This window comes from Kogia breviceps, chromosome 16 (genome assembly GCF_026419965.1).
Source record: "Kogia breviceps isolate mKogBre1 chromosome 16, mKogBre1 haplotype 1, whole genome shotgun sequence".
Classification (NCBI taxonomy): domain Eukaryota; kingdom Metazoa; phylum Chordata; class Mammalia; order Artiodactyla; family Physeteridae; genus Kogia; species Kogia breviceps.
The window spans coordinates 25,210,745-25,226,859 of NC_081325.1; the positions used below are offsets into that span (position 1 = coordinate 25,210,745).

Genomic DNA, 16,115 nt, shown 5'->3' on the forward strand with positions numbered 1-16,115 from the left:
TTACCCAAAGCAATCCACAGATTCAATGCAATCCCTATCAAATTACCACTGGCATTTTTTACAGAACTAGAACAAAAAATTTCACAATTTGTATGGAAACACAAAAGACCCTGAATAGCCAAAGCAATCTTGAGAACGAAAAATGGAGCTGGAGGAATCAGGCTCCTGGACTTCAGACTATACTACAAAGCTACAGTAATCAAGACAGTATGGTACTGCCACAAAAACAGAAATATAGATCCATGGAACAGGATAGAAAGCCCAGAGATAAACCCACGCACATATGGTCACCTTATCTTTGATAAAGGAGGCAAGAATATACAGTGGAGAAAAGACAACTTCTTCAATAAGTGGTGCTGGGAAAACTGGACAGGTACATGTAAAATTATGAAATTAGAACACTCCCTAACATCGTACACAAAAAGAAACTCAAAATGGATTAAAGACCTAAATGGAAGGCCAGACACTATCAAACTCTTAGAGGAAAACATAGGCAGAACACTCTATGACATAAATCACAGCAAGATCCTTTTTGACCCACCTCCTAGAGAAATGGAAATAAAAACAAAAATAAACAAATGGGACCTAATGAAACTTAAAACTTTTGCACAGCAAAGGAAACCATAACCAAGACAAAAAGACAACCCTCAGAATGGGAGAAAATATTTGCAAATGAAGCAACTGACAAAGGATTAATATCCAAAATTTACAAGCAGCTCATGCAGCTCAGTATCAAAAAAACAAACCACCCAATCCAAAAATGGGCAGAAGACCTAAACAGACATTTCTCCAAAGAAGATATGCAGATTGTCAACAAACACATAAAAGAATGCTCAACATCATTAATCATTAGAGAAATGCAAATCAAAACTACAATGAGATATCATCTCAAATGGTCAGAATGGCCATCATCAAAAAAATCTACAAACAATAAATGCTGGAGAGGGTGTGGAGAAAAGGGATCCCTCTTGCACTGTTGGTGGGAATGTAAATTGATACAGCCACTATGGAGAACAGTATGGAGGTTCCTTAAAAAACTACAAATAGAACTACCATACGACCCAGCAATCCCACTACTGGGCATATACACCGAGCAAACCATAATTCAAAAAGAGTCATGTACCACAATGTTCATTGCAGCTCTATTTACAATAGCCAGGACATGGAAGCAACCTAAGTGTCCATCAACAGATGAATGGATAAAGAAGATGTGGCACATATATACCATGGAATATTACTCAGCTGTAAAAGGAAATGAAATTGAGTTATTTGTAGTGAGGTGGATGGACCTGGAGTCTGTCATACAGAATGAAGTAAGTCAGAAGGAGAAAAACAAATACCGTATGCTAACACATATATATGGAATCTAAGAAAAAAAAATGTCATGAAGAGCCTAGGGGGTAGGACAGTAATAAAGACACAGACCTACTAGAGCATGGAGTTGAGGATATGGGGAGGGGAAAGGGTAGGCTGGGACGAAGTGAGAGAGTGGCATGGACATATATACACTACCAAACGTAGGGTGGATAGCTAGTGGGAAGCAGCCGCATGGAACACGGAGATCAGCTCGGTGGTTTGTGACCACCTAGAGGGGTGGGATAGGGAGGGTGGGAGGGAGGGAGACACAAAAAGGTAGAGATATGGTAACATATGTATAACTGATTCACTTTGTTTTAAAGCAGAAACTAACACACCATTGTAAAGCAATTATACTCCAATAAAGATGTTTAAAAAAAATTGAACTAGAGTTGATTTATTAAAAAAAAAAAAAAGATGAAATGGAGATGCCCTGGCCAAGGTTCTTAACTCTCCCAGCCTCAGTTTCTTCATTTGTAAAAGGGGGGATAATAATAGCACCTCAATCAAAGTGTTGCTGTGTAAAATGAGACAATGCATTAAAATATTCAGCACAGTACCTGACATGCTCAAAGTGGGAGAAGCATTTCTTAAACTGTTACGTACTACATTTATGTCATTATCCCTTAGTATTCTCAGAGGGTTGTTGTAAAGATTATATGAGAACATATATGTGAAACCATGTTGTAATGCACTATGCAAACGTAGTTACCTTTATTTTCACTGTCTCTGCAACTAGGTTAGAAGCCCGTTTCAGCCTGAACACATTAAGTCCAACCCTCAGCAAGATGCACAAAGCCTTACCCAGCTCAGCTTCTTTCTTTTAAAGTCTCCCATTTTCTTCTCAGCACCTATCACAGGGTCATGCACATGTTAGGCACCAAAAGTAGATTTAAATATAGTAACAGCTCTAGAATTAGCAAGGCCTTTAGCTGAACGTGAAACCTTTTGCATTCTTTTTGTTTGATGTTTGTTTTGTATAACTTGATTGAAACATTTTTCCTTGGTCAATGTACTCTTAATATTTTGGAGATGCTGTATAATTGTATTAGGCTTAGTCTGCTTTGTGGTAGGACCACTTCCCCTTTTGGCATGGATGACAGGAAGGCAGCCTTAGCCAGGGTCCTACTTTTCTCTCTTACTAAAGACATAAATTATATGACTCTTGCATTGCAGAACGACTGAAAAAGTGCTTGATTTGGGTCCTTTCTGACTTTTTGGCAGCTTCTATGTATCACTCCCGTTTAGAATTTATTAAGATGTGGTAGTAAAACATGTAGAAAAAATAAAAGGGTAAGGCTTTCAGGTACTGATTGGAAACACAGGTATGGGTACAAGGAATCCAGATAGGTGAAAGTTCCCACAATCTTCAGAAAACGTACTCAATTTCTGAAAAGGGTTTGAAGCAGTGTACAGGGAAAGCGCAATATAATAAGACAGGGCCATTAACCAAGAGAGTCAAATGCTCCTTAAACCCTTAAGCATTTCCTCAACTCCCGAGCACAGGGGAACGACTAGAGGTCTGCCTGGGGAAACCACGGGGACCATCGCAGGTGAGGGCGAGGAGGGCGAGGCGCGCCCCGGAGCCACAGGTATGCAGGTGCTCCGCCCTGTCTGCCCCGCGGCGGGAGCCGATTCCCTTCGCCCCGCTGGGCCAGGGCGGCCCGAGACGGCTGAGCCGGCCGCGCTGGGGGAAGGAGTTTCCGGCGGACTCGGCTCGGTGCCGCTTCCTGTCCCCCTCTTCGCGCCGTCACACACCGCCCGTCCGGGACGCGGCTCGCACCGGACTCCCCGCCCCGTGCCCGGCGACGCCCCCGGCCCCATGCAATCCCGGCTCCTGCTACTCGGGGCCCCGGGCGGCCGCGGAGGCCCGGCTGCGCGGCGCGTGAGGCTGCTGCTGCGGCAGGTGGTGCGGCGCCAGCCGGGCGGTGACGCGCGGCGCTCGGAGGTCAAGCTGCTGCACGCCGGGGCGGGGGCCGACACAGGTAACCTCGGGGCGCCTCTCCGCCCAGCGCTCCACGCGGGGCCCCTGCGCACCTCCGCCCCCCCTTACTCCCTGTTGCTTCAGCTGGGCAGGAGCGCTGCGCCGGGAGCCAGGAGATCGAGGTTCTAGTCTCCACTTCGCCGCTAACTGCTGTGTAACGCGGGGCCAGGCGCTTGTACTCTCTGAGCCTCTTTATGTAACCCGTGGGAACTGGACTTAGGTTTCTGATGACCTGGAATAGTGCTTTCTCCTTCCCGCACTGCTTCTTTCACACACACCCGCCCCCCACCCCCGGGATTCTGACTTAGATTACAGCACACGCAGGGCTTAATGCAGCAGCCCTCAGAGGGTGTTGAAAGCTGGACTTGACCTTGCTCTCTGAGTCCCAAGGGACTGGAAGTCAGTCTGTGCCATGTTCCAGCCAGAGTTAGTGGCGGCTTAGAAGTGTAGGTTCTCGCCAAAGAACCCCTCATTAGGTTTTAGATGTATCCACGAGTCTTTCCAAGTTTTACTTGGAGTTTTCATTCTCACAGGTTCACAGTTTGTTAGAACTGAAAACCACAATTTAATTTAGTTAAAACCCCTGACTCTATAACTGAGGTAATTGAGACCCAGAAAGGAAAAGTGACTTCCAGAAGATAACACAGCTAACCCTAGGCTGTGAACGCGCAGAGTCCTAACCATTGGACTACCAGGGAATTCCCAGCTCTGATTTCTAAGCGCAGTATTTCTTGGCTCTATCTGAGATAGTTTTAGGGATCTGTGTGTGTGTGTGTGTGTGTGTGTGTGTGTGTGTGTGTGTGTGTGTGAGCGCGCTGGAGTTAGAGCATTTGTGTTGGTTAAGGGAAGGGATGTATGTTGTTGCTCCACGTGAATGGCTAAGTGATTCTAGGCAAGATTTTGTCAGTCATTGCTTAGAATAATGGAGGTATTCACCTGAGATTGCTAGTTTCATGGTTCTTCTTGCGCCTCCCATCCCAATAATTTTCCTTGTCAGAAGTGAGGGAGTTTCTCCCATCCCAATAATTTTCCTTGTCAGAAGTGAGGGAGTTTAAGTCCCATCCATTTCATCATTCATTCATTAAACAATTTTTTTTCTTTTTCCTGTATAGGGTTGTGATTTGAGATTTTGACCCTTTATCAATTATTATGCTTCTAGGGTGTTTGTTTGTTCGTTTGTTTTTTAGTCTTTGAGTTTTTTATTTGTTAGTTTCTCCTTTGTCCTAGAAGGCAGAGGTCAATGGTAGAAGTGTAGCATAATCTATAACTCGTGCTTTGGAGTGAAGAGTCTGAGTTGGAGGCCATTTCTGCACCGTATAGGTATGGGGATTTGAGGGTAGGTTACTTAATTTTGTGTCCCAGTTTCCTTAACTGTAAAATGAGGATAAGGAAAGTATATTTGATAGGGTTGTTGTGAGGATTTAGTTTATACAATCCCTGGCACATATTAATGTTCAATAAAAATTAGCTTCTTTATTATTCTTAGTGTATGTTATTTTCAGCTGTGTGAGATTTATTGTTTCCTTGGCTTTAGAAGAAATGAAACCAGTTCCTTTTAGGTTTGAACTGTGAGAACTGGCTAGGTAGGCTGATGGAGCAGGGTTAATTCATGGGAACTTTAAAAAGAAAAATGTTCTTTATACATGAATAATACATGTTGATTATAAAAACATTAGACACGGCTTCAAAATTTGTGGTATGTCCAGCAAATCAAAGTACAGGCTTTGCTTCAAATGTGAGAGTCATGTACACATTACAAACAACATATTAACTTATTGGGCTCAGTCACTTAGCATGACACCACATGTAGTAAATTATGTTAACCCTACCTGCCTTGCAAAGATTCTCAGGGTTGAAGGTATGAGGGCTGTGGATAAATGTACCTGAAAATTCACCAGAGATCTGGACTCAAGTAAGAACAGCTGTGAGCCAGGTAAACAGGAGGCAAGTTCTGGGCTTCCCTGGGACATAACATTGGCCATCAAGGTTGAAGTGTCCCATTTTGAACCAGATGTCACACACAGACAGATGTAAACCACAAATAGCATTATGCTGTAACGAATTACAGTTTAGATTGGAAAGATGCTCTCAGCTGCACTCAAGACATGTGACTAGTAACTCACCTCTCTGAAAGTAATTGACCTTGCTTCCTAGTAGTTTGGAAAAAAACAACACAGATACAAATTATATACTATTCTTATCTCTCCTGGGCTGTATGTATGTCTTATTTATCTTTATATTCCTTTTTGTGCATGACAACTCTTTGTACCTAAGAAGTATTCAGTGGCTTATTATCTTCCAGTTCATACAGAGAGGGAGCAGGAGAGCCTGGAATTGCCTTGTTGGCTTTCAAGATAGGAGCTTTATAAAGCCTCAGAAGCAGAGGGAAGAGAGGGTCATTTTGTTTAAAAAAAAAAAAAATTCCCCAAACCCACTGCTTTTTATCTTTTGCTATTAGATAGTCTAAACATCCATAATTTGCAAATTCTTTATATCTCTTTACACTTCAATTGGTTGTATTGTCTCTTGGTTTTAGGAACAAAGCGGTTAACAAGGAGGTTAGCTACTGCAAAGAGTTGGGGTTTTTTTGTTTGTTTTTTGTTTTTTGGACAGCTTCGCGGCTTGTGGGATCTTAAGTCCCTGACCAGGGATTGAACCCAGGATTGAACCCAGGTGAGAGTGCAGAGTCCTAACTACTGGACCTCCAGGGAATTCCCTGCAAAGAGTTTTCATAACGATTATTGTGGTGCTTTCACAGAAGGAGCCAAATTAGTTCAGTAGGATTCTGATGTCAAACAGGCTCAGATATACCATAGATTAAGATCAAATGATAAATCTGGAAACATAACTCTATAAATCCACTGTGACACACTGAGTGCCATCCTTTTACACCATTATTATTAAAGGGGTTCACTATTTTATCTTTCTGACTTTTGTGTATAAGTTTGTTTATAGAAATATTTAAAAATATTGATACTTTTTGTACAAGAAATCTATGTTCATTGTAGTGAAAAATACAGACAAATCCCCTAAAATATAATCTTTCCATGCAAATTCATGATTATCATTTTTTTGTGTGTGTTACTATCAGTTTTTGTAAAAAATATATATAATGTGCATTTATATAAATACATATTTCTTTTTAAAAAATGGAATCATGTATGTTTTACAGTTTATTCTCACTTAGCCATTATTGTTAACGTACTAACATAGTGGTAAATATTGCTATATATGGTCATTTTAAATAGGCATTAAGTTCACACATTTATCCATATAATTTATTTTACCAGTTTCCCGTGCTTAGACATTCAGGTTTTCTATTTTTAAATATATAAACAGTGCAATAAACATCCATCCATATGTATTTTTGTAACTTTAAGATTATATCCTTGGGTTACAATAGAACTAATGACTTTGGGGAAGGGAAACATAGAACTCCTGCTTCAATTCAGAAATATGGTGTAAAGGGAAAAACTGTACTCTGTGTGTGTGTGCAGGTCTTAGCTCTGTATTTACTAGGTATTGAACTTTGGGGAAATTATTAACTACTTTGAACCTGCAGTAGGCTATTTTGACCCTGAGGACATTGTGGCTTTTGTGTACTAAAGAATTTAGCAGTAAAATCCCAGAACAGTTGTAACCTAATAAATTTCTGGACAAACAACTTATTGGGAACATGAAGACTAGCCTGGAAATTGCTGATATATTTGGTTTTCTCTTGGGTCTAAGTTTTGTATTAAAAAAAAAACAATGGTGACACTTACGGGTTCTTAACCAGGGGTAATTCCCGTTCCCCAGGGGACATTTGGCAATGTCTGAAGGCATTTTTTAGTTGTCCTAACCAGGAAGAAGGGGGTGCTACTGGTATCTAGTGGGTGGAGGCCAGTGAATCTGCTAAACATTCTACAATGCACAGGCCAGCCCCTAACAATAAAGAATCATTTGGCCCAAAATGTCAGTTGTGCAGGCTGTTGAGAAACCCTCAACTAAACCAACTTCTTTGGTTGGTTTAGTTCAAAGCTACAAGTCATTGAATTGTGAGTCCACTTCAGAGTCGAATGTCCTAAGGAGTGTATATTCATCAACTTAATTTGTAGTTTGCAGTTCAGAAGGCATTAAATATTAAGCATCTCCCATTTTAGGAGAAGGACTACCACAGATGTGCCTGAAATACGTAACTAAGAAAAGCATTTTTGAGGTTGGTAAAGATTTTGACAATAGAACAGCTTTGAAATATCTGAGGGAAATACCCATATTTCTCCTTGGTTAGCCAGGAACTAAATAAAAATTATGAATCTTATAAAAAACTTAAAGTCTTATTAGAAACTATCAATACAAAATAAAACTCTGACAAAGCTATATTCTAAAAGATTTTTTATTGATTAAAAACTGAAGAAAGAGCAAAATCTTTTTGGTGTTCAGTCCATGCTGATGGCCACAAAGGAAAACAGAGTTGCAGAAGATATAATTGGTGAAATTCTATATGGACAAAAAATGTGATTGATAAATCCTCACTATAAAATAATTCCTTAAATAAAATTAAAATGTGCTCTATAAAAATTGATCAAGGAGTTCTTTTGGCTTAATTTTTCTCAAAAGTTAACTTACTTGATGAAAATTTATGAATGCTAGTATTATTCTGATTAAAATGTTTGTTTTCAGAATATCCTCAGGATCAAAATGTTATATATTCCTCTCTGAGTATCTTCTTTGTGAAATAGGGATAGCTACACTTGCTTTGCCTGCCTTTACCTTACAAAAATTGTTGTGTTAGTCAGCAGTCATTAGGTTTTAAGTGACAGAAATGTGCACAGAAGAGCATATGATTGGTTCACATAGGTGGGAGGTCCAATGGCTTCAGGCTGGACTAGATGCCGGATATTAGAACATCTGTAGGGCTTGGGCTCTCTCTGTCTTTCCCCATGGTTCCCCCAGTCTCCACTCTTCCTTTATTGGATCTACTTTTTGCAGTATTGGTTTCAATGTCTGGCAGGCTTTCTTTAGCTGGTAGCAGTGACAGCCTTACTGACAGCCCCAGACTTTGACTCTCCTTACAGTTCACAATGTAAGAAGAAGAGAGAACATCTTTTCCTGTGAGCTCTGAAAAATCCTGGCGAGAAATCTTATTGGCCAAGCTTGGATCACAGGCCCATCTCTAAAACAACCACTGTGGTCAGAGAGTGGAATGTTCTGGCAAGGCTTGTGCAGGGTACTCATTTCTGGATGCAGGGGTAAAGGTTGGGAGGAGTGGTATAAACTACCCAAACCAAATTGGGTGGGTTCCTCACTGGAGAGAAGGATTCTGTTGTCAAAAGGGGAAAGAATATTGGGCATGTAATACAAAACAGCTATCCACTAAAAATCAAGTGAGTAATGTCCGAACAGGTTTGTAAAAGTGTTATGTAAAAGATATATTAATTATTATCTTGAATATAGAAATTATTTTCCTGTAAACTTTTGGGAAATCCCTTTAAATTAAGATAATTACAAGATTACAAGATAAAAATTACAAGATAAAATTACAAGATAATTACAAGATAAAAATCAAACCTTGTTACTTTAAAAATGGCCTTAAATTTGATTTCATTTGGAAACTCTTTGATTCTTTTCAGGGTTTTTAATTTTCAAGTCCATATTTTCCATGCTTGAATAAAATACATAACTTAATTTATTGGTAGTAGTAGTTATGTGACAGTTTGTGTATTGTACACGGATTAAGGTTAATCCGTTATGAGTTACGTGGGCTTGCCTTTTTGCGTTATTTGTAATAATAAATGTAATTAAATGTTAAGCAGCTTTTTCTATAACAATTTGTACTTTTTGTTAAATCATTCTTAGTTATTCTAACAATTTCCATTATGAGTATCTTATTACTAAAATCTTTTAAAAAAATGATTGCACTTGACCAAAGTATTTATTTGGTTTATTTGAAGAGAGGCATATGTTAGTTTCTTTTGCCTAAATTGTATTACCTGTTGTATAAGTATCGTCATTCTCCTTTAGATTAATACTTACACTACCTCACTTATATGAATCCTTTACAAATAAATGACTTGATTTCTTTTCTTTTTTTTCTACATTTTTGGTTCAGTTTTATTTTTTTTAAAATGACTTGATTTCTGAGCATGTTGGAAGATGGGCTATTCTCAAAGAATACAGAAAACAAGGGGTTGAAACAATACTTAATTAAGAAAACAGTATCAAATTAAGTGAACCAGGACTTAAAACAATACTTAATTAAGGAAACAATATCTAATTAGAAACTGTAATCATTCATTCACATATTCACTTATTGAATACCTGCTTGGTTTGAGGTATTATTTTTGGCACTGGGAATACAAAGGTGATTAAAACATAGACTTGGCCAACAAAATGCTATAGTCTTATAGACTGGTGGTCTTCAAATGTTTTTCTCACTTATCTCCTAAAAGGGTTTTGCAAATATATATCCCTTTATATATTTGTAGGTTGATATCTAGAAATTTCCCTGATAAGTATGAATAATTGAAGAGCATGTTGTTTCTATTGTGTTGTAAATATTGACATTTGACACAAAAATTGTTACAATACTCTTTAAAATGTATCTTTTACATGTGTCATCTGAAAAAAATGCACAACCTATAAGTTGAGAGTTATGTTTTATTTGGTGAACTTTCTGAGGACTTCAAGCCCAGGACACATCATCTCATAACTCTGAGAGACTGCTCCAAAGAAGCAAGGGAGTGGGGGGGTGGGAGCCAGGATATATGGGAGATTTTGCAGTAAAGACCAGGTAGTTGGAACATCAAAAGATTACTGTTAATTAAAGAAAACCAGATTTATCTCAAGTTAAGGAATTTAGCGCTTTTCTATGTATGGGAAGGTGCAAAGTCTGGGTTCATTCCTTTGATATGCCCCTCAGGTATTTGGGGCCAGTATCCTGTGCTTTCTAATCCCAAGTCTCCTCAGGGTGCACTGTCCGGGGTGGCATTTTGTTTCCATCCTGAGCTCCCTCAGGGCTCACCTTAGGAGCGTCTGTAATGTGGTGGCTTGATGGCTGCAACATCCTTTGTTTACTGATATGGCAGCCAGTATTTTAGTTCACAGTCTCTCTGGCCCAACTTTGACCAATATTTGGAAGACATTTCATGACCAATTTTTGTCCCATGTTGCTAGGAATGCTCATTCCTAGGTCAGGCAAAGATTCTTGTTGATATGCAACTCCAGGTGCTACTTTCTGGATTAGGCCCTGTTGATAATTTAAAATTCTCTGGATCCTCTGTCTTACTAGTCTGTTATGCTCCAGGAGATATTTTCTCTTGTTGCTTCTTCCCATACCTAGAATTACACTATTACAATTATTCTATGTAGAGTTATAAATGTGATCTAATTCCTCAAGATGTTTAGCCATTATCAATTTTGTTGGAGTCCTGGTTACACATTGGGTAATGTAAGAGACAAGAATCTTATAAAATAGACAGGATGTAAGTAATACAGCTAGTAACATTGGCAGTCATACTGCAGCAGGGAGACACAAAGCATAAACAGTTTAGAAACAAAGAACAAATTAAAACAATTAGTGTAACTGGTTGCAATAAACCATCAAGAATTTGGAGAGAGAAAATTAAATCTAGTCTTGCACCAGCTTACTTTTAACAACAAAATTCACTTACTTAATTAACTTTAAACCTAGCCAATCCTGACCATCCACAAACCTTCCATCACTTTCTGTATCCATATTAGTTTGTCCCTTATTTTTTTCCATCCAGAAAGAACCAGCTCTAAGATAAACTTACTTTCTTTTCCCTTAATAAAATGCAATTCCATTTCTAATATCTTCTTTATAGAAAAACACACATTCTACTTTCCTACTGTATACTGAAATGTTTATGTTATTATTTCAGTTAGCTTTAATTACATGTTTAAATTTGATGGACATCTCAAAGACACAGGAAGAGAAATGCCAGTTCCCTCTACAAGGCTTTTGTTTAAGGTCAGAATTCTGAGAAGATATTTTGTCAAACTGGCTTTTTAACTTAACTGCATACACACACACACACACACACACACACACACACACACACACACACACAAATTAGCCCAACTTGTCCATTTAAGGTTGAGATCTCTTTTAGTATAATTTAGGTACCTTCAAGTGTGATCTGGCTGGCGTATTAGTTGGAGGTTGGCTTTCTGATGCCCCTTTAAAGATGTCAGGTCAGCCTCCTCTCCAACCTCTCAGCTCAGACTTCTTGGTTTCCTTTACTGAGCAAATCCCAGGTTCCCCTAATGTCTTCCAATTAGGGGGGTCTCCCAGTGTTTTTCAACCAGGCTCCCCTAATGTTACCGAGTCCAAGCTCACTCTGCTCGCTGCATGACAGGCCAATAAATCGGAGACAGGTGTTGAGGCAAGGAATAACGACTTTATTCAGAAAGCCGGCAGACCAAGAAGATGGCGGACTAATGTCTCCGAAAAACCATCTTATCGGGGTTTGGATGCCAGTTTCTTTTATAGAACAGAGAGGGGGAGGAGATGAGGAAATAATGTAAAAGGCCATAAGATTTGCAGCTGTCCCCTGGAATGACCAGCCTTGGGGAGGGGACGTGTTAATTTCTTCTTTCTTGCAGCCATCCGCAGGTGGACAGGGTCAGGATGTACAAAGGCACTTTGGTTTAACATTTCGGCAGAGGGGCAGGGTTCCATGAGGCAGTCCATTGCTTATAGACAGCATCCTTTTAGTGAACAAAAGCAGCGGAAAGCAAAGGTTAAAGTAAAACAGATTCAACATATAGTCAGATTTGGCTCTTCCCTGTTGCACTAATACCTTTAGATTAGGGGGGTCACTCCCTAATGTCTTTCAGTTGGGAAGCCAGGTACCTGTTAGAAACCGCCAAATGCAACTCAGGATCATCAGCCATTAACAGGAGATCCTAGAACCAGGAGAGACCCAGATTTGTCTGGACTCTGAGGAGGCGGATGGGCACAAGAGGCCTCTTCTGGTATCAAGGTTCTGGATCCTTGTAGAGTTTAGGCAAAGGAGAGAAGTATGCTCTGGGTCCCTTCGTAATTGGTTGCCCAAACTGTCGACTAAAAAAAATGTACAACCCAGAAGTTGAGTTATGTTTAATTTGGTGGACAGTTTGAAGACTTCAAGCCTGGAACACAGGATCTCAGATAACCTGGGACTGCTTCATCCAAGAGACAAGGGGGGAACCAGGATATATAGGAGTTTTTTCATTAAAGACCAGGTAGTTGGAACATCAAAAGATTACTGTTAATTAAAGAAAATCAGATATCTCAAGTTAAGGAATTTAGCGCTTTTCTATGTATGAGAAGATACAAAGTCTGGGCTCATTGAAATCATTCCTTTGAAATGCACCTCAGATATTTAGGGCCAGTATCCTGTGCTTTCTTATCCTAAGTCTCCTCAGGGTGCACTGTCCGGGATGGCATTTTGGTTTTATCCTGAGCTCACTCAGGGCTCACCTTTGGGGTGGCTGTAACGTGATGGCTTGATGGCTGCAATGTCCTTTGTTTACTGACATGGCAGGCAGTATTTTGGTTCACAAATGGAATCAGAATATCCTAGTAATTTGTTAGCTACCATCTCTTTCTGAAAATAGATAAAAAGCTCATCTTTAACTGTCAGAAAATGTATGTTATTTCTTTATTTCCTTGATTTGTATTGCAATTACACTTCTCATAATTTTATCTTAATATATTCTTATTTTTGAAAGTTTTATCTTTATCATATTTTTCTGCAATGAAAAATGTCTAAATGTTAAAATGTTTCTATCATAATTATTAGAGCACAATTGTTCAAAAGAACATCAATATGTTTCAAATTGTCTTAACTAAAATTTTGTGGAAACATACCTATTAATAACATGAGTAGCACTTTTTCCCAGTTGACTATAAATTACTGTAATTAATATTCCCTAATTTATTGCTGGAGTATAAAGAATTTTGATATAGCAGTATCACTCAATTTTTTGCAGACTTTCTAAGTCAAAAATATGTTGATTTATTATTAAAAATGATATTTTTAATGATCTATAAACTGGCAACTTGATTATAGCCTTTTCATTTTGTTCATGGCAAAGAATTGGAAACCACTTGACTTGCAAGTAAAGTCACTGACCCAGCCAATAGAATCATTCCGCCTCAATATCTGGGAAGTTCACTAAAAAGGCTTCACCAAAATTTATCAAATGGCTATTTTTCCCCTTTCTTTTTTTTTTTGTTTCTTTTGGCGGTAAGTGGGCCCCTCACTGTTGTGGCCTCTCCCGTTGCGGAGCACAGGCTCCGGACGCGCAGGCTCAGCGGCCATGGCTCACGGGCCCAGCCGCTCCGCGGCGTGTGGGATCCCCCCGGACCGGGGCACGAACCCGTGTCCGCTGCATCCGCAGGTGGACTCTCAACCACTGCGCCACCAGGGAAGCCCTTTCCTTTTCAATTCAAATGAATGTGTTAGTGCATATTTTAAGAAATGTTATAAAAACCACTGAAAAATTATGGGACACATTTTGAAGGCTAGATTACTAAAGGCAGTAAAGCCAAGAATAAAGGAATCTCGTGGTTACATATTTAAATTATTTATTTCATAATATATGATAATATAGTTTTGCTCTTTAATGTATAGTAAAGTAATATAATATAGTTATAAAAGAATTTATTTATGTAAAGAGGACTGTGGCAGAAGTCATGATATTACTTTATTGAATGTGTAATGAACTTTGTTTATGGGCCTTAGAGAACAATTAAATAGAAATCATGTTTAACAATCAGTAATAAATTCATCCATTTCTTTAGACCTCATGATCAATCTTTGACATTGTATTTAGTGGAACAGAGCACTATTTGGTTCAGAAGCTAGTTTATAACCTTTTCATTATAAGAGTTAGAAAATAACATTTTATAAGATGAGGAATGACTATATTATATATATATATAATGAATATTTCATGATGATGTTTGTTTGAGAATAATTTTTTATCTACCTTTTTTTTTTTTTTTTTTCCTGCGGTACGTGGGCCTCTCACCGTTGTGGCCTCTCCCGTTGCGGAGCACAGGCTCCGGACGCGCAGGCTCAGCGCCCATGGCTCACGGGCCCAGCCGCTCCGCGGCATGTGGGATCTTCTCGGACCGGGGCACGAGCCCGTGTCCCCTGCATCGGCAGGCGGACTCTCAACCACTGCGCCACCAGGGAAGCCCTATCTACCTTTCTGAAAGATATACGTCTGATCTGAAACATTTAAAAGTTTTCTCTGTTCTTTTTATCCAGTGTATTGTGAAAAATTTGGTAGTGCTGAAACCTATTTCAGTTACATTAAAATGAATCAGTATTAATAATGTGTACTGCTTCAGATGTTCAGAGGTGCCTTTTTTTTTTTTTTCTGTGAATAGCATTTTCTCAAGATAAGAAATGAGAAAAGCTGAAAAAATAGCTTACCTTTAAGGTCGTGAAAAGCCAGTTTTCGAAGCTTTTTTTACTTTGTTCTCTGAGCTCTCCCATCTTGGATTATTTGACAATACTCACACTTCCTCACTCTGCAATATACTGTATCTGACACACGCCAACCCAGGCCAAACTACTCTGGTCAGTTCCAAAGCTACTCTTCACTTTTAGTAGAACTATATGAGATGGAAAGAGCATTCCTAGGCAGGTGTATGTTGATTTGAATACTTTTGAAAGCAGACTTCTCCTCAACCATAATTCAATATGCCCCTTTGTTTGGTCCCCTGGAGTAACGCACCGTTCACTATAGTAAACTAAGTGAGAGAAGGGCTCCTGGAAAGACCCGTGGGGATGGAGAGCCTGTAGGGCCATTCTCAGTCAGGTCAATGTTAGGGAAGAACACATGGAAATGAAGATCTGAAAACTGATCCCCTTCAGGCTGCCATGCTCTGTCCCCTTGGAAAGTCCTTGTGTACCCTGATTTAAAGACTCTTAATGTAAAGGAGCCATAATCAATAATTGTACAGTGTGAGAAATGCTATTACAGAAGGATGAGCCAGATACTATGCAGAAGGACAGGAATGGAGTGATCAATTCTTGAGTGAGGTGGAGATGGTGCAAAAGGAAAAGTTAGGGTGGATTCAGTGGGGAGATGAAGATATCCGAGGAGTACTTGTGTGAAGGAAAAGTGTGAGAGATGTGGAAGGTCTTCTAGGTCAAGGGAATAAAGCATCAGTTCCTGAGATAAGAATACAAGAGGTAGAGCTGGTTGGAGTTGGTTGGACAACACACACAGAATGTAGAGTTCTGTGTTTCTCATGTTAAATTTGAGGTGTCTCTGGAATATCAAAGTAAAGTGTCCAACAGGCTACTGAGAGGTATGGAACTCGGGAGAGAGATCTGAGCCAAAGTAGACATATAAGACTTGAATTGTACAGAGGTCAAATGTGGGCTATGGGTATGGATTAGATGACTTAGTCAAGTGTAACATGGTAACAGCAGATGGCCAAGAACATAAGCATTTGAGGCAGGGAGGGCAAATGTCTAACCCCTATGAATGTCTTTTTCCGCTTTGCCTACAGCAGACATGGCTAATTGATCACTGCCTTGTTTCTTAATGAGTCCAATTTCCATTGTGATTTCTTCTTTGGGTTTTTTGGAAGCCTGTTTCTTGATTTCCAAATGTTTAGAGATTTGCCAGTTATCTTTTTGGTACTAAGTTCTAGTTGAATTCCATTTTGATCAGAAAGCATACTTTGTATGATTTTAGTCCTTTGAAATTTATTAAGACTTGCATTATGGTGCAGCCGAAGATCTAGTTTGATGAATGTTTCATG

The 16,115-nt window shown here is 39.4% G+C and overlaps 1 protein-coding gene across 2 annotated transcripts in view; it reads left to right on the plus strand.

The window, feature by feature from the left end:
* Positions 1-3,090: 3,090 nt before the first annotated feature.
* The window catches only part of VWA8 (von Willebrand factor A domain containing 8), a 345,450-nt gene continuing 332,425 nt past the window's right edge, over positions 3,091-16,115 (plus strand). The window contains exon 1 of one of the 2 annotated variants that reach the window (XM_059041719.2): positions 3,091-3,341. In XM_059041719.2, the coding sequence (XP_058897702.1) occupies positions 3,179-3,341 (163 nt within the window). In that variant the 5' untranslated portion in view covers positions 3,091-3,178. The remainder of the gene's footprint in view (positions 3,342-16,115) is intronic. The other variant, XM_067016182.1, reaches the window with a different exon arrangement.